This window comes from Phocoena sinus, chromosome 17 (genome assembly GCF_008692025.1).
Source record: "Phocoena sinus isolate mPhoSin1 chromosome 17, mPhoSin1.pri, whole genome shotgun sequence".
Classification (NCBI taxonomy): domain Eukaryota; kingdom Metazoa; phylum Chordata; class Mammalia; order Artiodactyla; family Phocoenidae; genus Phocoena; species Phocoena sinus.
In genome coordinates, this window is record NC_045779.1 from 52,290,688 (window position 1) to 52,315,105 (window position 24,418).

Genomic DNA, 24,418 nt, shown 5'->3' on the forward strand with positions numbered 1-24,418 from the left:
TTTTGTAATATATAAAATGTATTACTTAGTTTTAATCACAAAAATCAAATTTCTTCAAAATACAAATTTCTTTTGATTCCTTATGTTTGTATGTACTTATTTCATCAAAAAAAAAACCTTTTAGAAATTTTTGATTTGTAAGCAGATATACCACCTCCAAGTTGCTGTACCAACAAATCATGAAATACTTTAAATAGTTGAAAGAGCTTTCTAGTTTTGACTTAACTTCTTTAGATCAGATTGGAAGCATTCTGAATTTCTGTATGTACTGGGGGATCTGCTTTTCTCTATCCATTCATAAGACTCTAATTTTCATAGATCTAAGCCATTTTCATTTCTAAGGATTTTGGAGAAATGAGATTGTTTTAGACAATCTCATTTCAGATTGTCTAAATTGCTGTTTTTCAGATCCACAGGAATTCTAGATTATCCTAGATTTCTGGGCCTGCCAACACTGGCCAGTCATCTAAGAAGAGTTTCATTGGTGTCCCTTGTTTGAACAAGTCCAGACTCCTCTGCTTACCCCTCCTTCCCACTCAAAACTGTCACTACTAAGAGTGTGACCTCCTGCAGCCCAAGGCTACACCAGAAGAGATACTTATTTTCAAAAGGATAAAATTAGGGAATGTAAAAAAAAAGCCACAAATTAATGTAGCTAAACTAACCAAAAGCTCTCATACTATAAAAATTGAAAAGAAAAGTTGAAAAAGAAAAATTGAAATAGAAAAGTCTAAAGGAAATGCTATATTTAGAGGAATAACCCCAATCAAGGCTTTGTGGCCATGTCCTGAGCAAGTAGAGTTGGTATTCACAAAAGTTACCTTCCAGCAAGTGACACTCAGGAAGCATTTGGAACAGCTGAGAGAATTCAGCGAAACCCAGAGCTTTTTCTACTGTGTACCATTTCCTAGAATGCGCGCCCCAGGTCATTGTTAACCTTGCTTAACAAAAAATTATTAACATTTACCATGTAGTAAATCCAAATATCTTTGTGAATATTTGGCATTTTGTTCAGTCAAACAAGCATCTATTTAACATTTGCTAGATACCAAGGCATTCTAGTGAGACTGCAAGGAATAAGATGCTGTCTTCACCTTCCAAGGATCTACAAGGTAGTTGAGGAAATAGTGGTGGAAAAGGTGATACACAAAACAGAGATACAGTATCACATGTGAGAGAAAGAGACATAGGGTGCTGTAGGGGCACAGAGGAGGGGCACTTGGCTGGGGGTAGGAGCATCCTGTGAGGATGGAGATGGATGAGGGACAGATTGCAGAATATGATGCCTGAGATGAGTGGTAAGGAACAAAGCATGAGATTAGCCAAGGAAGAGTGTCCTGACAGAAGGTGTGGGGGTAAGAACAAAGGCTGAAATACCATTAGGTAGTTCCTTGAAGGCAGTAAGGCTCTTCCTTAGTAAGCATTTCTCTTGCCCTCTTACGAAATGTCTGGCACTAGTAGATGCAGACTCACTGTTTAGTGGATGAATGAAGCATGGAGCACGGGGAAATCAAGAAGCCGTCTCATGTTACTGGAGCACCAGTACACTCCCTTCAGTAGGAACAGCTTTCATGTCCAGAGAGCACGAATTAGACCACACCACTGGTTAACTGAGGACTCTCATACTTCCCTCCGTTCCAACCTCAGAGGTATGAGAAAACTCTACCACTCAAATGGGGAGGACAGAGAGACCCAACAAGAAAGACTTAACAATCAAGTTTTCTAATGCAAATTCAGTTTACTCTCCATTTCAGGACATTTCCTTTCACTGAGAAAACTGAATTCCAAGAACTACAATTGTAGCATCTATGGAACAAATTCCTACATTCGGTTTCTGGGAGATGCAAAAATATTCTTCACATCTGAACACTGTGAAAGCCACAAAATTGGCCACTATCTGTAATCCTTCCTTACCTCAAGTTTTAATTCAGTCCACTGGAAACTTTTTGTCAAAATTTTTCCATTGGGGCTTCCCTGGTGGCACAGTGGTTGAGAGTCCGCCTGCCGATGCAGGGGACGCGGGTTCGTGCCCTGGTCCGGGAAGGAAGATTCCACATGCCGCGGAGCGGCTGGGCCCGTGAGCCATGGCCGCTGAGCCTGCGCGTCTGGAGCCTGTGCTCCCCAACGGGAGAGGCCACAACAGTGAGAGTCCCGCGTACCGAAAAAAAAAAAAAAAATTTCCATAGATTTTTAATAAAGAACTTTTCAAACGTAACAGAGCAAGGGCTTGTGGGCCTGCAGCACAAAAAGCCAAACTCTGACAGGGGATGTTTGCTGCAAAGTAAGGATTTATTTGCAGGGTGCCAAGCAAAGAGAAAGGGCAGCTTAAAAGACTCCCAAACTCCCTGATGGCTTTTAAGCAAGTGTTAGGGGAGAGGGTCTTAGGATGCCTGATCAGCTCCGGGACATTCTGGCTCATTGGTTGGTGGGGAGGTGATGTTTCCGGAATCTCATTGGTTGGTGGCTCCAGTCAGTCTGGGGGGTATGTGCTTGTAGTCAGCACGTAGTCACCATCCTCCACTGGGTGGGGGGTGGGGGTCTTAGTTTTTACTAAACAACTCATAGATATGCATCTGATTGTTATTTATATTCCTTCAGCAGGAACTAGGAGTCGAGTCTTGTGACTCTGTTGTTCTAATCATCAACTGCTCCAGTCTGCTCTTTGGAACTTAGCAAAGGCCTAGAAGCCTAAAGCCTTTTTTCTGCAAATAAGAAATGGGGGACAGGGAGGGACTTTTGTACCTGGGAAGGCCCCACAGGGTCCTGCTTGGTTTCAGTCCCCCTTTTTCTTTGATAGTCCTCCATCCTGAGGGGAACAGGGATGGGACAAGAAAGGGAATAAGGTTTTAGATAGATTAACCATAAACTTCGCAGGGGAGCTCGGTTTTAAGGGGACTGGGGTTCACTAATACAAGTCCCTTGAGAATAAAAGGAATTTCTAAATTTTTGCTTCTTAGCCACAGACTTTGTTAAAAAGTTCCTGATTTAACTTCTTTAGGTTTCTGGCTGTCTGCTTTTAAAATTTTTCTAAAGTTATTATAGTACATACCCATAATTATTTATGCCAGATAAATTACAATTTTAACTACTAGTGTTTTTTTTTTTTTACAGCTTTATTGGAGTATAATTGCTTTACAATGGTGTGTTAGTTTCTGCTTTATAACAAAGTGAATCCGCGATACATATACATATGTTCCCATATCTCTTCCCTCTAGCGTCTCCCTCCCTCCCACCATGACCTATCCCACCCCTCCAGGCGGTCACAAAGCACTGAGCTGATCTCCCTGTGCTATGCGGCTGCTTCCCACTAGCTATCTATTTTACGTTTGGTATTAACTACTAGTTTTTAAAATGCCTAATTGTTCAAAATCCGTGGGCAATATGGCTTCACATAGCCTTCATTCACAAGCTGGCCACTTTTTTTTTTTTTAATAATGTTTCTGTGAACAATCCTGCCTTAGAAATTTGTGTTTAAATTTTTAAAAATACTTCTAAACGTAACAAGTGGGTATTTAGCTATTGAGCAAGTCATTTAAAAATACTTTGTGTGTTAGTACTGTTTCTCCAGGATCTGAAAGATTCATAAAGTTAATATGATGTTCCCATTTTGGTCAATATAAGGAAGAGAGAATAAAGAGGTAGTAAGAATATCTTCCTGTATTTCTGATAATAAGTAAAACATTTATGTCTTGTACTATTGTCTCTACTCTTTTCTCAGCTGCATCACCTTCTGATCATTGCAATGATTTCTAGGTGGTCTACCTACCTTTTTTTTTTTTTTTTGCGGTATGCGGGCCTCTCACTGTTGTGGCCTCTCCCGTTGTGGAGCCCAGACGCGCAGGCTCAGTGGCCATGGCTCACGGGCCCAGCCGCTCCGCGGCATGTGGGATCTTCCCGGACCGGGGCACGAACCCGTGTCCCCTGCATCAGCAGGCGGACTCTCAACCACTGCGCCACCAGGGAAGCCCCGGTCTACCTACTTTTACCTCTTCTCCATTTTATCCTGAAGAGTGCTAGCTAAAATACTACTAGTACTACTACTAATAGTAATAACAATAACCATAATTAAAGATTTACCACATCTTTACTACACTGAGTGTTCTACGTGGACTCTTTCCTTACATTTATGCTATGAAGATATTATCCCCTTTTCCAGATGAGGAAACAATACATAAAAAGATTAAATTAAATGCCGCAGTTCACAGAGCTTTTAATGGTAAAGCTGGGATTCAAATCTAACTCCAGATCTCAGCTCCAACATTTAATTGCCTCCCACTTTTCCCCAAGCAGGAGAAAGTGTTTCACTGTGAAGAGAGTTTTCAGAAAAACATATTTAGGTCCAAATTTATGTTCAAATTCTAGTTTAAATTTTACCACCTCTATGCCCTCAGGCAAGTTCTTAGTCTCCTTTATTTTCAGTATCTTCACCTATAAAATGTGGGAAATATCTACCTTGCAATGTGGTATTTGAGGACCGATTATCATATATAAGGCACCTAACCCAGTGCCCAAGAGGTGGTAAGCTCTCAGTAAAAGGTAGCCACTCCTGTTATTGTTATAACCATAATGTTGCCTATATTATGTCATTCTCTGGCCCGTAAACCATTAGGCTCCTTATTGTACCAGAACAGTACCTAGCATGTAATGAACACAATGTGAGTGTTAATTATTAGAAACACTGGCCAGGTACAGGGCCACGAAGAACAAAGACTTTCTCAGCAGTGAGTGCAGCGAGAAATGACCAATTTGTGTACAGTGAGGGGTTTTTTTTGTTTTTTTTTTTGTGGTACGCGGGCTTCTCACGGTTGTGGCCTCTCCCGTTGCGGAGCACAGGCTCTGGACACACAGGCTCAGCGGCCATGGCTCACGGGCCCAGCCGCTCCACGACATGTGGGATCTTCCTGGACCGGGGCACGAACCCGTGTCCCCTGCATCGGCAGGTGGACCACTGCGCCACCAGGGAAGCCCTGTACAGTGAGTTTTTATAAACAATTTTGTGGCATATTCTAGGAACTTTCCTTAAAAGATGGCTATTATGCATCCCTTGGCCCTTCTGCATCCTTTCCTGTTTTTCCCGCCTAATGGAGCAAGACGTCTCCTTGCACCAGGAAAACAAATGCCAGCCCCTTTGGGGAGGGTATAGAGAACTCAGGTAAAAAGAGTTTGGGCCCCTGACCATACCAGCCTTTGCTGTTTCAGGGTTTCATTGCTACTCTGCCAGAGTCTTAATCCTAACTGATACATCTCCTGGTTTCATCAGATTCCTGAGGTGGCAAAACATGAAAGGAACAAGAGAATAGGGAATTCATCCTTTCTACAGGGGAAGGTGGGCAGAGGCAATGCCAGGGCAAGGAAATTGTTTCAAATAGCTCATACTTTTTTTTTTTTTGGCTGTGTTGGGTCTTGGTTGCTGCACAAGGGCTTTCTCTAGTTGCGGTGAGCGGGGGCTACTCTTCGTTGCGGTGCGTGGGCTTCTCACTGCGGTGGCTTCTCTTGTGGAGCACAGGCCCTAGGCGTGTGGGCTTCAGTATTTGCAGCTCGCGGGTTCTACAGCGTAGACTCAGTAGTCATGGTGCACGGGTTTATTTGCTCTGTATCATGTGGGATCTTCCCGGACCAGGGCTCGAATCCGTGTCCCCTGCACTGGCAGGCAGATTCTTAACCACTGCACCACCAGGGAAGTCCCAGCTCATACACTTTTGAAGTTATTATCTGTATCCTCCAAAACAGAGATGCTTAAACCTTGATCTGAATCCATGTGTATTTGGTTTGGGAAACCCATCAGAAACCATTGGAGGGGAATTTCTCAGGTGGTCCAGTGGTTAAGAATCCGCCTGCCAATGCAGGGGACACGAGTTTGGTCCCTGGTCCGGGAAGATCCCACATGCCGTGGAGCACCTAAGCCCATGTGCCACAACTACTGAGCCTGTGCTCTAGAGCCCACCAGCCACAACTACTGATCCCACTTGCTGCAACTACTGAAGCCCGCATGCCTAGAGCCTGTGCTCTGCAACAAGAGAAGCCACCGTAATGAGAAGCCCGCGCACCGCAACGAAGAGCAGTCCCGGCTCGCCGCAACTAGAGGAAGCCCGCGCGCAGAAACAAAGACCCAACACAACCAAACATAAATAAATAAATTTAAAAACATTAAAAAAAAAAAAAAAGAAACCATTGGAGGGTCACACCCTTCTTCCATTCTCATCAGTGGACATTTTCAGCTTCCTCAGGTTGCCACCAGCTGGCAAGAAGTGTTCAATCTCTAGTGAAAGAAACATAAAGATTTATCCCTGCCAACTTTACCTCCCCAGAGAGTAGCTACAGACACAATGTGTAAGACCAAAAAAGAAGGGGCCTGCTGTCAGCGTTATAGTAGGTATTGATACTCGAATACTTGTGGGCAGTCTGCCCAGTTACAAACCTCTTACCACACTAGTTGCAGGCTCTGATCCACTACTCTAGTTATTATGATCAGATCATGCTAAAATTAGAAAGCTCTTTAGGAAAAACTGTTCTTCCAGGAATTCTGTTTACCCTTGACAAGCTGACTTTATTAGGGAAATTCCTTTCAGTTAAGGGCTGTGTGTTCTACTGATTCCTCTAACATGCTTAGCACACACTGTGCCCATGGTAAGTGTTGAGTAAACTGTTTAATTAAGCAAGTGAATAGACAGCATGATGAAACTTTTCCTCTATGAGATTTTTGAGATAAAGAAACCCTACCAAAATATAACAGAAATTGCACTTTACCTTGACTTACTGCCTTAACATTTCAAATAACAGTGTATAAAATTCACACCCAGTTAGAGACCACTAGTTACGATTGCCATGGTAATGGGCTCTGTGCCTATGAGCAGAAAAAAATAATTCCTTTTGGGCAGGATACTTATGAGTGTGTCTGGCTATGTGGCAAGATATTTTCCTTTTGTTTTTCTTTAGAGTAATGTATGTATTTAAGCAGATGATCCTTTATACATGTAAATTCTCCCTAGGAAGAGAGAAAATAAATAAGTTCTTTATACCGAAAACTTCTAGGATGATTATAATATGGATTTAATTCTCACTTATAAAGGGTTTAATTTCAAATAAAATTAGAGCAAGGAATACATATTTCACTGTGAGAAGGTAATTTTCACTGTATGAAATGTACATCTTAGACAGATACCTTTAACAAGAATTGCTGATATGTCTAATATTTTAAAGGGCAAGAGGTGGTCAGAGAAGGATCCAAGAGCAGCACTTTTTTTTTTTTTTTATAAATTTATTTATTCATTTATTTATTTTTGGCTGTGTTGGGTCTTCGTTTCTGTGCAAGGGCTTTCTCTAGTTGTGGCAAGCGGGGGCCACTCTTCATCGCGGTGCGCGGGCCTCTCACTGTCGCGGCCTCTCTTGCTGCGGAGCACAGGCTCCAGATGCGCAGAGCTCAGTATTTGTAGCTCACGGGCCCAGCTGCTCCGTGGCACGTGGGATCTTCCCAGACCAGGGCTTGAACCCGTGTCCCCTGCATTGGTAGGCAGACTCTCAACCACTGCACCACCAGGGAAGCCCCAAGAGCAGCACTTTGAAATTAAGAGATTAAAAAGCAACAGTCAAGGGACTTCCCCGGCGGTCCAGTGGGTAAGACTCCTTGCTTTCACTGCAGGGGCCGCGGGATCGATCCCTGGTCGGGGAACTAAGATCCCACAAACTGCGCAGCCGAAAAAAAAAAAAAAAACCAAAAGCAAAAATCGAGACAGTATCCTCCTAAGTGAATTTGCATTAATGGGCGACAACAAATCTCTATTTTGAACAGGAGCGTTAGCATGAAGAAGTATGTGCTTGAAAAATATTTCTATTAATCACGCGGTGACGTACTGAGCTGAACTAGAGGATCAAAGATCATTATGATAATCCTGGTGTGCTAAAATAATAGACACTGAGAAGAAAAAATGGACGAAATTTGGCAACAGATAGTATTTTGAGAAAAATATCCAGTGAGTAGTGAGAAACAGCATGAAGAGGGAAGGGTAGGGCTGTAGGTGCTTTTGTTCTAATAGCTGCTCTCTCACCCTATATCTTTAAAGCAAAGAGGCAAAGGAGGTGGGGGGTGAACTCAGAGCACAGCTTCAAAGTTGAGTGTTCCTTCCTCTTTTCCCCTTTTTAACGTGTTACTAATAAATACGTCTATTTCTGCTTGCTGATGACACAAAATTCACCTCTGTTTTCCTTAGAAGTACTATTCCTTGTTGTGAGCTAAAAGAACATTCAGGGACTTGAAGAGGATAAACCTGTACATCTAAGAGCTTTCATTGATTTTATTGCTTTGTTTCCAACACATTTCCAGGTACATTATGCCACTTACTTTGCCAAATAAATCCATAAGGCAGGAATTATTAGCCTGATTTTGCAGGTGAGAAAAGGCTCAAACTTGTTCAAGATCAAAGCCATAATGTCCATCATGCTATAGCTGAATGGAGTAAGCTTTCATTGTTGATTCAGTGTTGCTTTAAGTTTTCAATTCACATGTTAGTCATGTTATAAACTGTTATGTTATATTGGTTGAATGAATCATATTTACTGTTAGAAATAGTAAATGGCATTAGATTGCTAATGCCAGGTCCGCTCAGATCAAGTCTACTTAACTCATAATATAGCTGAATTATATTATAGCTCTGATAACAATATGGACAGTGCCAAGAGGTATTACACTGCTGAACCTCACTACTGAAACATAATAATGGAGAGTTCACCCCATTTTTTCATATGAATCCATTTCTGAAAATAAGACATGGATTATTTTTCTCCATTCCTATCCAGGCATCTTCTGAAGGGACTTGGTTAACTCTTAATTATTCTTAAACCTTGAGTCTTCCTGTATTTAGCAATAAAAATTACTACTAATTGAAGATATGCTATAGAAATAATGATGAAACATATTTATTTAAATCCTTCACAGAATGTTAATTTTCTTTTAATAGAAAAGAAATTAAAAAGCTGCTTCAGGGTTTTTGGTTTCTCTATTAAGCAATTGATCCTAACTATTAAATGGTGATTATGGATATTAAGAAATAAATTATGGTTTTCCATAACATTAAAATGTACTATTTTGAAAGCAAGCAAAATTCTCTAGAAAAGAAAGATCAATAAATCAATCCATTAAAATTATCACCAGATAATCCTTTGCTTTCAAATGTATCTGTTCAAAACTGTCACTCTATAAGCTACAAGGCTTTGTTTTGCTTGATCAAGAAATGAATGTGACTTTACGATCCGTATTCAACCGTGAACAGCTGCTCATCATAAAAAGCCACTAATGTCCAAGTCAGAACAGCAGGTCTAAGATTGTGCTTAAGGAAAAAACCATCCCTTCAGTGAAAACCCAGGGAACTGAGTTGGGAAAGACCTGGAAGCCCTGGGCTGTGTTTGCAAGGTCTGCCCTACCTCCCAGGCAGGGATGGGAGGTCAGTTGACAAGACACTATTCTCCAGAGCCAGCTAGAGAATTCAGAACAAGGAAGCCTATCCAGGCTTTGAACTGTGAGAGTTAAGTGGTGTGTTGGAAGCTGATAGAATGAAAATAATCAAGCTTGGTGATTGGGGATTGGGCAGGCAAATCAGAAGACTTAAAGTGGGCAAAATGGTCCTGACACAGAGCAGGTATAATTAACTGTACCCCATGAAAAAGAGGCAATCCAAAAAGAAATATTTCATATATCAGGTTCTATCCCTTATGCCCCTCCTACTTGACATTTGGTGGTCCTCCCCCCCACTCCACCCAAGCCTTGGGCAGAGAACAGGACTGCAAATTGCACACTGCCAAGAGTGGTCCCCAAGCAAGACCCCAAATTATTGGACTTATGATCCCCAACTGTGGGATTACTACTCAACAACTAAAGATGATTTTTATTTTTATTTTATTATTATTTTTTTTTGCGTTACGCGGGCCTCTCACTGTTGTGGCCTCTCCCGTTGCGGAGCACAGGCTCAGCGGCCGTGGCTCACGGGCCTAGCCGCTCCGCGGCATGTGGGATCTTCCCGGACAGGGGCACGAACCCGTGTCCCCTGCATCGGGCAGGCGGACTCTCAACCACTGCGCCACCAGGGAAGCCCTAAAGATGATTTTTAAGTATTCTTTTATAGGTATTCTTAAATTTTAAGTTTGCAGTCTTTAGCAAGCTTTCTGTTTGTTTTGTTGTTGTGCTGGAAAACAAGTATTCACTTTGTTTCTGGAAAAATATGTACCTTTTGTTTCATTTGCAAATGGAAAATTTAATAAAGAAAACTGAGGAATAATTAAAAAAGAAAAGGAAGAAAAGACCATAGGGATATAATAAATAACTTGAAACAAAGATACACATCACTAAGGAAAAGCATTTTGAAAACATGCTCATATCAAGATGTAAACTAGCCTGGATTTTTGATTTTGGGAATCAAAAAAAAAATTCTAGAAATTTTGAATTATTGGAATTTAGGCATTTGAAGAGTTTAAGGGCTAGAACAGGTGTTTAAGGGACTGTGGAGGGTCGAGTGGACTTAGGGAGCTGTAGTTACTGGGAATGATTTAGTAGTAATGTAGTACTAGTAGCAGGCAGTAACAGCTCTTATTTAAGAATGCTTGCTATGCACCAGGGTCTGCCCTAAGAGCTTTGTAAGCATTGGCCATGAAGTAGGCACTATTATGGCCACTTTACTGATGAGGAAACTGAAGTTTAGGGGTATAATAACTTATCCAAGGTTACACAGAATAATTCCAGAGCAAAGTCATAAACATTCTTTTTCTTCCCCTCCTGAGGATAAACAAGTTAAATTATTAATAGAAATGTGGTATAGACTGGGGTGGGGGGAGGGGGTGGAGGTACTGGAAATTTAAGTGGGTAGGTAAGTGCTGGTCAGGGTGACAGAACGAAGGTAGTTGTAGCCAAAAAAGAGGTTAAAAAAAAAAAAAAAAGGCTGGTTGAGGAACAATTTGCATGAACAGCTTTCAGTCTTTGACCAATATAAACTTCTAACCTCCCTCACCAGTCACTTTACAACAGTGGAGCAGATACTTTTCTGAGGGCCCCTTACCCACAATAGCAAAGGATCCTAGCCTTTTAACAGCATACAGGATGAAAAGAAACAAAAAACAATCAGGCTTCAAAGACAGAACCATAGAAAAAGAACACCTTAATTTGGAAGAGTGGCTAGCTCGGTAAGCCAGGAACAAATGCAGGGACACAGTGAAGTGCCACTTTTTAACTTCCAGTTAAAGGAAATTCAATCAAAAATTACCAGCAGGAGCCTAAATTCTGAATTAAACTCAGCGCTTCGCACCCCTAAAGTTGTGGAATGATTGAGATCTGGCCAGATCCATCATTTTGAGACAGCTACGACTCCCTCATTTTTTGCAATCTAAACACGTATTTCTCTTGGTCCCATCTGGTAGGGGGATTCTGTGGATTTACGGAAAGGGGGCATGGTTGGAGCGGAGGCACTGTGTATAGAAACTAGAGCAACACGGGACGAACCCAGACACGCAGCAAAAAAACAGTCTGTATAGCCAGCAACGGTCACAAAAATCCTACTCCAGACCAAGCCCAGGCAGCTGCCACGCCGGCCTCCGCCACTCACCCCGCCCCCCAACGCTCATTGGCTCTCATCCCCGACGCCGGACCCGCAGCCTCTCGCCTATTGGGCCAGACAGGACCTGGGGCGGGGTGCGGAAACAAGAGTTTGGGACTACTGAGAGCCGCCTTCGAGGGCTAAGGAGAGGCAGGAGGTGGGACTGGGGGAGGGTTTCCCGACGAGAGGGCGACTATGGCAGCTGCGCGGCGGCAGCGGCGGCTGAGACGGAGCGCGCGCCCGGCTTTGAATGAGCGGGGCTGGGACTGAACCGGCGGAGCGCAAGCTCGAGGAAGCGACCGGCAGCGCGCGTGCGCGCGCCCTGTGTGCGCGCGCAGCCCGCGGCAGCTCGGAGCCTCCGCCGGGCGGGCGGGGAGGGGGAGGGGCAGGTGAGTGTGTGCGGCTCGCGCGCCCTCGAGGGGCTTCCCTCCCCCACCCCCATCCCGATCCGGACCCGGGTCTTGGCGGGGTGGTGTCCTCTGCCCTTCCCCAGTTAGCCCTCGTCTCCGCCCCGCACTTCCCGCCCTCCCACCTTCCTTTTCGGCCCTCCACCCGGTTTCCCCCTACCGAGGCCGACTGCCACTCTATGGTACTGTTTCCGGGTCAGGGTGACCTCTGGGGTGAGGGAACCGCGACCCGGAGCGGGCCCCGGGCGTGCAGCCCTCACCATGCGGGCTCACGCGTGGGAGACCGTGCTGCGGGGCTCCAACCGGAATTCCCAGGTCCCCAGATTCGTCCCCCACTGGGAAATTTGCCCGTTCTTCCTGCCCTTCCTCTACAGGCCTTGCTCCTTCCCAAGCAGATTTTTCTAAAATCCAAGTCCCAGTCCACTTGGTACCCACTTGGAGCAATTGAGAGCGTTTTCACCAAACGCCGTACATATGGCGTCGGATTGTGCAACCTGGAAACGCTCCTGTTGTTTTTCGCATCTGTACAGTGGGTATGATTTTTTTTTATCAGACTATTTCAAGTGGGTAATCTGAAGTTAAAACATTTTAGTTATGAAACTCGTTCCTTTTGAGCCTTTCAGGAGACTTTACTCTGCCTTTGTAAGAGCCTCAGTGGTATTTGAGGGCCTGACTTTGAGTTGCCTTAGATGGTCCAGTGTTCGCCCGCTCTCACGTTCTACTTCTAGTTCCCCTTCTCTTGCCGCTACCGAACTTCGGTTTTTCAAATTTAAGTGAGGTCAGGTGGTTTTATTTTTGGAGCCTTGTGATATACCTTAACCTACTTCAGAGATTTACAAACTTAATTTGAGGATATTCTGTACTGTACTAGATTATATGGTGTTTCAAATTTTGGTATTAAAAACATTCAAAAATATAGTTTTAGAAATACAGCAATTAGTGACTTGTTTAGTGTGTACCAACATAGATTTTGGCTTGGCTTATTTAACAATTTGTGAGATAGTGACTCTACTGAAAAGATCTCGCCAGCAGTTTACATGGAATTACAGGGAGGAAGGATACATTTAATCTTTCAGTTTCTAATGCATTTTTTTTAAAATTGTAGGTGAATCTTTTTCACTTGACACAGCCAAGCTGTCATTCCTGTTGACTTCCTAGAGATGTCATTTGTCCAAAAGCGCTGAGGGTAGGTTGCTTTATGGTTCTGAACCTTATTTCGGCTATATCTCAAGTTTTTGTATTTTTGTAGTAATTTTTAAGGAAACTTTAATTTTAAAATTAGATTATATTAGCATTTCTCAGTTCTAGAAAGTATTTCGACAGTAAAAATGCAAGTAGCTTGAGATGTGTACTTCTCAGATTGGTGATCTAGAGAGCGTTTCAAAAATCAACTGAGGCAATGAGTGTAAAATTTAAGAGGTTTCTTAAATGGGATATGGTGTGGGAAGAGCCTGGGCTTTGGGGTCAGTCTCTTTAACTTCTGGGTGAGTGAATGTGAACTTCACTGGCAGTTGAGCCTCATCTGTTAAATGGGAATAGTGAAACTCACCTCCTTTGTTTGTCTTTAGAATTCCAGTGAGGCCATAGAAGGTACATTGTCTAGAACTATATTGAGTGCTCAAGGAATGATAATTTCCCTTCGTTCAACAAATATTTGAGTACCTACAATGTGCTTAGCATTGGCTAAGACCTAGAAATACCAACTGAGCAAGACTGATGGGGCCCTGCCTCCCTAGTTCCTTGCATCGTCACTGGTTTGTGACAGTTGAGCAGCATACACAGGGTTTCTGTGTACTGGGTCAGTAGTGTTTCCCATCACCCGGGGTAGTATCTGTTACATAGTAGGTGCTAAATATATGTGTGTGTGATACACACACACACACACACACACACACACAGAAATGAATTGGAACATTAAGTAAATATGGGTCCCAAAGAACTGATTCCTGCCTTCAAGTCAGTGTAATTGATAAAATCAAAAGTGTTGCTTGATGGTTAACATGATTGCATTTTCCCCCATTTCAGTTGCAGTTGGTTGGAAAATTTATCTTGGAAATTATAATACCATCACTGAATTACTAAAAATGTTTATTATTAGTGAGGTATTCTTGGCTTTTGAATTAGATAGACCTAGATATGAATCTAGATCATTGGGTGTGGGAACATGGAAACATGAGCTTATGCTCTGCTTCAATTCTATGAAAAGAGAGCAATAATATCTATCTCATAAGATGGTTTTCTGGTGAGATAATACTTAAGTAGTGCTTGGCACATAGTAGCTAGTCAGTGAATATTAGTTTTTCTCTTTTATTAATCACAAAAGCAACTTTTCCACAGAATGAGGATATTCTTAATTGCTAGGGAGAGAATTCTATTCTGGTGTCAATAATAGTCCCACTTTCTGATTTACTGTTGGAACAAAACTTTAAATTTTATTTTTAGTTACCATTAAAGTCATTCAAGTTGAGAAATACTTATTGAACAATGACACATAGCAATATTTGTGGCAGAGCGATGACCGTTGTTACCAAGCCTTTATATGAAACTTATTCTCAACTCTTCATTCATGTAAATCCTGAGACCGACTCTTTTCCCCAGTCCTTAAATATTAAATGTCTTCTCCCTTCAAAACATCCTGATAGAGTATCTCCTCAACTCTTTCCCCTTTTCTCCCTAATGCCACATGCTCTACGGTCTCTTTTCTAGCTCTTTTTTTGTTTATAATTTTTCTGAAAATTTAGGCTAAATCTTCATTTAGGGAAGTGTGCTTTCTTTTGGTTGAGAGTTTTATTTTTGACAAATTAGCTTTAAAATGAAGCTTTTGTTCATCACCTTAATTGTTCACATCATTCTGCTCGTACTGAAGCAATCAAACCTTTCTTTCACGTCTTATTTTGCAAGTAGTAACTGGAGGTAACAGATGAATAAGATCCTCATGGGAAGGATTGTACAGGATGAATACAATATATAGAAATAACTATGGTACAAAATAGAAAATATAGGTGCAGTAAGAGAAAAATACTGCAATTAAAAAGACTTTGCAATAGTTCAGCAAGAAGTAATAAAGGCTTATGCTAGGGAGATTGCAGTGGAAATAGGGAAGAATGTGGATAGTATTTAGGAAATGGAATTAGGTCTTTTTGGCAGTTTGCATGTAAGGGGATAAGAGAAAGGAGGAGTCAAAAACGTTGCATTTTTTGAATCCTTTTAAATTGCTGTTTGGGGATGTTTTTGACAGAAATATTTTAGTTACTTGAACAGTGAAATTGTTAATATTTTCTTCGTTCAGTTTATTTTAGAGTCACGTTCTTTTCATCCTCTCAGTTAGTAGGCCAACTCCAGGCATAGGCGTTCAGAAAATCATTCAACGCATATGGCAATACAACCTGCACATGTACAAAATGCATGAGCATTGCTAAGGGAGCCTTTTGGAACTCTTCTTACTGAAAAGAGTCTACTCGCCCTTTACACCCTTCTAACCCTAGGAGTAGAAAGTGTTTTGCCTTTCTTTAGAAGGGATTGGCAATAGTGGCTCTACAGAGCAGTTTAGGATCAGGTACTGCAAGAGTTAACTGCATTTTCCTTGCTTTCTGGTTTTGTTTCGCTTTTATTATTTTTGTTTTGTTTTGAACTTTCATATCAAGGTATAGTACACAAGCAGTGTATACAGTAAAATAAACTGGTGTTGCCACCACTCAAATTGAGATACAGACCGTAGTTCCCTCATGCTTCTATACCACCCCCCCAATCAGAGGTGAACACCATCTTTTATTATGTAATTTTTAACCAGTCAGTGTAATATCTTACTAGTTGAGAAAATTATTACATGCTCTTTTCAAGACTTTAGGAGGTTATTGCTCATATCTAGTAATTGAAAGCAAAGCAGTGCTCTCTCCTTTAATCCACTTGAAATACTTTTTAAAATAGCATATTAGTACAGTGATGGTGTATTTATCCAGGGAGATTTAAATATTTATGTTATATTTTAAATTTCATTGCTTATCTTATATCCATATAAGATAATTTTAAAATAAAAGTCAGCATCTCAGTTTTGCGTAGATGGAACATACAGCTATCTTTTTAATTTGGCTCCATGATCATTATTACTTAAGTTACATTTTATTCCCTTTTAAGTAAATATGTATAGAACTGAAGTCCAAATATACTGTTGATGTTTTCTTATTTTGGAAAAAAATATTAAATTATGTTTTCTTTTTTTGTTTTATGGAATCACTCTACTCCAAATATTGGTGTTAACCGACTATAATGATTGCTTGGAAACTTTCTACTGATGGCCTAGGAGTAGGATAAGTTTTAGTTGTGACTTTGTTATTGGTTTTTGCCTCACCTTGAACAGAAAAGTTAACTTCAGTGTATCTTAAGTCTGCTAGTTGAGAAAGCTAAGAAGTTGGATGATACATTGATATATTCAAATTACCCCAACATAAGAGTCATGATTCTAAATGCTTACTCAGTAATTTTCCTCCTTTGACAGATGAAAGGCAAGGAAAAGCTAAAACATAAAATTCCATTGTCAGAAACATCATTCCTCTGTGTGTGTGTGTGTGTGTGTGTGTGTGTGTGTGTGTACATACCTGTAATTTCTTGTGACTTGATTTAACATGTGATCTACTCTACCTCTACACTGGAAAAATAACCATCTCTCATGAATTAACAAATTTTAGTTTCCTTTTACCTCTTGTGTATTTATTTTGAGTCTCTGAATGAAAAAACTTATGGTTACTTAATATATTTAACTCTAACTTATGCCAAAACTCATTTTAAGAAATATTTAAATTAGTGATTGTTAGGATAATATATGTAGTACATATATGGTATAGGTGACTAAAATGTGTAAAGAAATATTTGGAAATAATGACCATGTTTAAAAGGCTAGCAAAATGATACCTGTTTTGCCATTTTTGAGAATTTTTTTTATCCTGTGGTTGCCACGGCTTTAACTAGTTCCCAGTTCCTTAGCATTTCTTTTATATAAATCATATCTTTTGATTTAATCATAGGGAGGCAGTATGAGTGTGATCTTTTAGGACTCAATCATTAGACTACCTGGGTTCAGATTCCACTTTTGTAACTTAACAGCTCTGTGTCTTCGGGCAGCTTACTTAACCACTCTGTGCCTTGGTTTCCCTATCTAAAATAGGAATAAAATAGTACTTACCTCCAGTCCTTCATAGGGTTGTTCTGAGCATTAAACGAGTTACGACATGTAAAGCACTAAGAAAGCTTGTATTAGAGTAAGAGTTAGCTATTATGGTATGTTGAAATGCTGCTGTGAAATCAGAGTTCCATTCCTAGAGAAATTCTGTAATATGTTTCTTGTCACTAATTGACTTAGTTTCCTACTGAAAATTGGCTCTCCATAGTTGCAACTAATCAATATAAAATAATGGTATTAATGACTTCTTTTAAGATTCTAATCAGAATCTGAAAACTCATGACATAATACTGTTTTTTTAATGTCTTATTAGATTGTTTTTACTAGATTTTTGAGCTACAGTTGACACAAAATGAACTGCACATTTTTTAAATGTGAAATTTTATCAGTTTTGATTAATATATACACTCCTGTGAAACCGTCACCACAATCAAAATAGTAAGTATATCCAGTACCTCCAGTACTCATGCTCCTTTGTACTTCATCCTTCCCACCCCTTCCTGCCCCATCTCAAGTCACCACTGATCTATTTTCTGTCACTAGAGATTTGTTTGTATTTTCTAGAGCTTTTTTTTTTTAATAAATGGGATCATATAGTATATATTCTTTTTTTGTCTGGCTTCTTTTCATTCAGCTTAATTGTTTTGAGATATATCCATGCTATTGCTTGCAGTAGTAGTTCATTCTTTTTTATTGTTGAGTAGTGTTCTATTATATGTATATACCACAATTTGTTTATCCATTCACCTGTTGATGTACATTTGGGTTGTTTCCAGTTTGGAGCTATTAAAAATAAAGCTGCTGGGCTTCCCTGCTGGCGCAGTGGTTGAGAGTCCGCCTGCCAATGCAGGGGATACAGGTTCGTGCCCCTGTCCAGGAAGATCCCACGTGCCGCGGAGCGGCTAGGCCCGTGAGCCATGGCCGCTGAGCCTGCACGTCCGGAGCCTGTGCTCCGCAGCAGGAGGGGCCACGACAGTGAGAGGCCCACGTACCGCAAAAATAAAAAAAAATTTTTAAATAAAATAAAGCTGCTATTCAAAAACAACACGTTTTTGAATGGGTGTATGGTTTCATTTATCTTGGGTAAATTCCTAAGAGTAGAATGGTTGGGTCATATGCTGCATGTTGGTTTAACTTTGTAAGAAACTGCGAACTGTTTTCCAAAATGGCTGTATCATTTTACCTTCCCACTACCAGTGTATGAGAGTTATGGTTGCTTCACATCCTTGACAGTACTTGGTATTTTTAATTTGAGCCATTTTAACATGTGTGTAATGGTTTTTAAGTGTTTTTCTTTTTAACATCTTTATTGGAGTATAATTGTTTTACAATGTTGTGTTAGTTTCTGCTGTATAACAAAGTGAAAAAAAAATGGAACGCTTCACGAATTTGTGTGTCACCTTTGCACAGGGACCATGCTAATCTCTGTATCGTTCCAATTTTAGTGTATGTGCTGCCAAAGCGAGCAATAAGTGTTGTTTTAATTTGCATTTCTCTGATGATTAATGATGTTGACCATTATTTCAATGTACTTATTTACCATTGTATATCTTCTTTGGTGAAGTGTCTATTCACACCTTTTGCCCATTTTCAAAAAATTAAGTTGTTTTCTTACTGAGTTTTGAGAGGTTCTTATGTATTCCAGATACAAGTTCTTTATCAGATATGTGCTTTGCAAAGATTTTCTTCCAGTCTGTGTGGCTTGTCTTTTTATTCCCTTAACAGTGTTTTTGAATTGTAGAAGTTTTAAATTTTGATGAAGCCCTGTTTATCCTTTTTTTTTCATGGATTGTGCTTTTGGTATCGTATCTAAAAAAATATTTGCCTAACCCAGGTCACAAAGATTTTGTCCAATTTTATTTTTCTAGAAGTTTTGTAGTTTTAGTTTTTGTTTTTTTTGTCTGCGTTGGGTCTTCATTGCTGCTCGTAGCTTTCTCTAAGTGCAGCAAGCGAGGGCTACTCTTCTTTGTGGTGCTCAAGCTTCTCATTGTGGTGGCTTCTCTTGTTGCAGAGCACAGGCTCTAGGTGCGTGGGCTTCAGTAGTTGTGGCATACAGGCTCCGTAGTTGTGGCTTGCGGGCTCTAGAGCACAGTCTCAGTAGTTGTGGCGCATGGGCTTAAGTTGCTCTGTGGCATGTGGGAGCTTCCCGGACCAGGGCTCGAACCCATGTCCCCTTCATTGGCAGGCAGATTCTTAACCACTGCACCACCAGGGAAGTCCTAGTTTTAGGTTTTATATTTACATCTGTGGTCCATTTTGAGTACTTTTTGTAAATGGTGTGAAATATGGATTGAAGGTTTTGGGGTTTTGGTGGCTTTTTTTGGCATATGGGTATCCAGTTTTTCCAGCACTATTAGTCAGAAAGACTGTCCCTTCTCCACTGAATGGCCTTCACATGTTCATAAATTTCAGTTGTTCATATTTTGTGGGTCTATTTCTATACCTTCCGTTCTGTTCCATTGATCTATTTATCAGTCTTGACTCCAGTACTACATCATTTTGATTACTGTAGCTTTATAATGAATCTTGAAATCAGGTAGTATTAGCCCTTCTGCTTTGATTTTTTTCAACATTGTTTTGACCATTATAGGTCCTTTACGTTTCTATATGAATTTTAGAATTAGCTTATCAAATTTTAGAGAAAAAAGCTTGCTGAGATTTTGATTGGGATTTCACTGAATCTGTAGTTCAATTTAGGGAGATTTGATATCTTAAAAGTATCAAGTCTTTGAGCCATGAAAGATCTTTAAGTTAATAAGGGTCTTTTAATTTCTCTCATCAATATTTTGTAGTTTCTAATACATAAGTCTTTCATTAGATTTGTCCCTAAGTACTTTATATTTTCTGTACTCTTATAATTTTTAAAAATTTTAGTTTGTGATCATTTGTTGCTAACATAAAAATACAGTTGATTATAGATTCCATTGAATTTTCTACATAGACTATAGATACAGTTTTACTTCTTCCTTTCCAGTCTGAATGCCTTTTATTTCCTTTTCTTGCTTGATTGCACTGGCCAGAACCTCTGCTACAGTGTTAAGCAGAAGTGACAAAAGCAGATGTGCTTATGTTGTTCATAATCTTAGGTGGGAAGTGTCCAGTTTTTCACCATTAAGTCTCATGTTACTATGGGTTTTTCATAGATGTCCTTGGTCAGGTTGAGAAAGTTCCCTTCTATTTCTCGTTGGTTGTTTTTAAGGAGTTTTGTGTCTGTTCATAAGATACAGGTCTCTAGTTTTCTTTTCTGATCATGTCTTTGGTCTAGATTAGTGTCAGTGTAATGGTAGCCTCAAAGAGTGAGTTGATAAAAAATCCCTCTCCTTCAGTTTTCTGGCAGTGTGTGTAGAATTGGTATTACTTCTTAAGTATTTGATAGAATTCACTCATGAAGCCATCTGGGCTTGGGGGATTTTTAACTACAAATTCAATTTCTTTAATAAATACAGAGATTTTCAGGTTATCTGTTTTTTCTTGCTGTGCTTTCATAACTTGTTTCTTTCAAGGAATTTGTCCATTTCATCTTGTCAAATATAGGCATAAAGTTATAATACTTTCTCAATATACTCTTCTATTTGCAGGCTCTCTAGTAATGTCACCTCTCTTTTTTTTTTTTTTTTTTTTTTTTTTTTTTATGCGTTACGCGGGCCTCTCACTGTTGTGGCCTCTCCCGTTGCGGAGGACAGGCTCCGGATGCGCAGGCTCAGCGGCCATGGCTCACGGGCCCAGCCGCTCCGCGGCATGTGGGATCCTCCCAGACCGGGGCACGAACCCGTGTCCCCTGCATCGGCAGGCGGACTCTCAACCACTGCGCCACCAGGGAAGCCCCACCTCTCTTTTTTGATATTGGCATAATTTGTTATTAGGGACATGTGTTTTGGGTTCTTATGTACTTTTGATTAACTGACCCCTTTATCACTATGAAATGAACATTTTTATGTCTGCTAATATTATTTTCCCTAAAAATCTACTCTGTGACATTGAAATAGTCAATTTAACTTTCTTTCAGTTAGTGTTAGCATGGTATATTTTTCTGTCATCCTTTTGCTTTTAACCTATTTGTGTTTTTATACTTAAAGTACATTTTTTGCAGGCAGCGTGTAATGATATAATTCATTTTTTTATCCTATCTAACAATCTCTGGCTTTAAATTTGCATTTAATGAGATTATTGCTCCAGTTAGATTTAATTCTATCCTCTTGCTATTTGCTGTTCCATCTAATATTTGTTCCCCTTTACCTTGTTTTCTGCTACCTTTTCTATTGAGTATTTTCTATCTTCTCTGTTGGCTTATTAGCTATAACTGGACTTTACCCCTCAGAGAATATGATTTAATTGATTTACTAGGGGTGGGCCCAGTTATCATTATTTCTTTAAATATGTGTGAACTACTGGACTAGATGATCTCTACAGTTCACTTCCAGTTTATTAGCTATGTGCCCATAAGTTATTTGACCTGTCTTAATTTCCTCATCTACAAAATGGGTATGATAAAATGTATCTATCTAGAAGTTAAAAGTTTTATATATTTTGAATAGTATTAATATGTTCATATGATTCAGATTTCAAAAGGTGCAGAAGACTCAGTATATACTGTTTTATACTTTTTTGATTTTTCATTTTTTAATAGAAAAATTATAAATACATTGTAAATAGATGATTTAAGTACAATTTAAAAAAACATTCTGAGAGTAGTTTGAAAAGGTTTTTTTTCCTCCCAACTATTCAAAACTCTTCAAAACTTTCTTGTCAATATGATTTACATTTTAATTTTTAAATTTACTGTGTTATATTTGTACTTTCTAAAGGAAAGTAAAAAATATGTCTGATTTTTACAGTTCATAGTAGGACTTTTCAGGTTGACTTTAGAACATGAGTATAGCTTATGAAATCACCTTAATGCATTTATTTTTGTGCTTTTTTCCACAGGTTTTGATTCCCACCATGGCTATCACACAGTTTCGGTTATTTAAAGTTTGTACCTGCCTAGCAACAGTATTCTCATTCCTAAAGAGATTAATATGCAGGTAAAGAAATTTTATGTTCAAATTGACCTGGTTATCTTCTTGCTGATTTTAGATACCTTTGTAACTACAAAAAGGCAGGACATACTATATTTAAGCTAAATATCTTGATTGCAATATTCATTTATTAATCTCTAGTATTTTTAATATTTTTTTCAGATTTTTATATATTTTTTCAAATCTAGAAAGTAGAGGTTCAGTTCTTTTCTTTCAAATTCTTACATCTTCCATTAAAATAACATTCTTAGTACTATAGAATTTCAGAGATAAACTAACTTTCATTGTTGTAATCATCAGAAAGTTTTTATGTACATAATTGTTTTATTATCAGGATATTTTAAGATGGTTAGGTGGAATTAGGCATAGGTATTTCTTTTTTTTTTTTTTTTTTAATTTATTTTTGGCTGCATTGGGTCTTTGTTGCTGTGTGCAGGCTTTCTCCAGTTGCAACGAGCGGGGACTGCTCTTCTTTGTGGTGCACGGACCACTCATTGCAGTGGCCTCTCCCATTGCAGAGCACAGGCTCTAGGCACACGGGCTTCAGTAGTTGTGGCTTGCAGGCTCTAGAGTGCAGGCTCAGTAGTTGTGGCACACGGGCTTAATTGCTCTGTGGCATGTGGGATCCTCCGGAACCAGGTCTCAAGCCCCTGTCCCCTGCATTGGCAGGCAGATTCTTAACCACTGCGCCACCAGGGAAGCCCCCATAGGTATTTCTTTACATATTACATTATGAGTGTTATTTTTCTGTTAAAAAAAAACAACAACAAAAAAACCACTTTAACAGAGAAACCCCAAACAGAATAGATTTTTTTTTTTGTCTCTTAAATAATATTCCAGAATGTACAGGTCGTCCAGGGTAGATAAGTCCTTCTGCTTCAGTAAGTCATTCAGAGACTCAGATTCCTTCTATTTTGTCATACTACCAGACCCTAGAGCTATAGTTCCTAAACCGTATGCCAAGGTACTTCAGGGCTTGCATTACACTCATGGGGTACTGTAGGATACTTCAAATTTTCCAACAAAACACAATGAATGTGATAGTGTCTATTAAACACTAAACAAACTGTTGGCTCAAGGTAGTTCACATTTGCAACATTAGATCCTGCAGTATGTTTTGATGATGTTCTTGAATATTTGAGATAAGTTTTTGTTTACTTGTATTTTGGGTGACCTATCTTTGCAAAGCTAGGTTGTAATTAAAAGCAAGTACTAAACCAAAATTAATATGGAACAGAAAATAAGGGTGAATCCAAGGCTTGAGGAGCTGTGCAATATCCAACAGGCACACACGTTCCATTAATAAGTAATTGTGGTTATTAAAGAGTGAAATCAACATATTATTTTTCCTTTAAATTCATATGTATTTTTTTCTAATGGCTACTAAGCAGATAGGACATACATAAGTATTAAATTGTTTGGGCCTAGCTACTTAATCAGTGGAATTGTTAGGTATTTCTTTTGGCCTAGGAGTACTGTGAAAAAAGTACCGACACAGTAAGAGTAGGATAAAATAAAAGAGGAAATGGAGGGCAATCAGCTCTTATTTTTAGTGGATATGATTTAGAAGTTACACACAATTCTGTTCATAGCCTATTATCCAGAACTTAGCCACCTAGCTGCAAGGGAGGCTAGGAAATGTAATCTCAAGCTAAATGGCCATTTTATAGCTACTAAAACTCTGAAGATTAAGTGGCATTGAATTTATTGTTAGAAGTAGCATAGCCAGAAAAAAACTAGGTTAAAGCAGGATGAGTGTGGGTATTAATGCCAGGAGGCTGGAGGTTAAAAAGAAGTAGTTGTGTTAACAGTGGTGGTAAATTATAGGTGCTTTTCTCTTTGCATCTGTTATTTTCTAAAACTTTTGTTGAATATAGATTACTTTTAGTATAAGATACTGCCTTTGATTTAAAAATATTAAGGACATTTTTGTTGTCACTATGAACTTATCTTGTCAACGTAAATATGTTTAGGATTGATTGTATGTTCAGTTTGAAAGAAAACTGACCCTTTGTTAGAATAAGCTTTTCTTGTCAGAAAGAACCTAGATCATGTGTTCTAAAATACCAGGTTAACATCATAAATTTAGTAGTAGACTGTATTACTTTTTTTATTCATCCTTTAAACAAAGTATGATTTCTAAACTTAGCTGACTTTACCAACTAGTTCTAAGCAGATGCTTCATAGATTATTTGAAATGAAGCAAGTGACTGATCATTTATAATAGCTACCAGTTTTTAA

At 39.5% G+C, this 24,418-nt stretch overlaps 1 protein-coding gene and 1 non-coding gene across 5 annotated transcripts in view; one reads left to right on the forward strand and one right to left on the reverse strand.

Moving 5' to 3' along the window:
* The first annotated feature begins 11,705 nt into the window (after positions 1–11,705).
* The window catches only part of EBAG9 (estrogen receptor binding site associated antigen 9), a 32,777-nt gene continuing 20,064 nt past the window's right edge, over positions 11,706–24,418 (forward strand). The window contains exons 1-4 of one of the 4 annotated variants that reach the window (XM_032610369.1): positions 11,706–11,965; positions 13,089–13,169; positions 17,473–17,597; positions 22,086–22,183. In XM_032610369.1, coding sequence (XP_032466260.1) covers positions 22,101–22,183 — 83 coding nt within the window. In that variant the 5' untranslated portion in view covers positions 11,706–11,965; positions 13,089–13,169; positions 17,473–17,597; positions 22,086–22,100. Of the gene's footprint in view, positions 11,966–12,162; positions 12,517–13,088; positions 13,170–17,472; positions 17,598–22,085; positions 22,184–24,418 lie in introns of those variants that run through there. The other 3 variants (XM_032610370.1, XM_032610372.1, XM_032610371.1) reach the window with 3 other exon arrangements.
* Positions 18,525–18,628, reverse strand: LOC116742808. Its single transcript, XR_004346588.1, has one exon. It is a non-coding gene; the product is annotated as a U6 spliceosomal RNA (small nuclear RNA).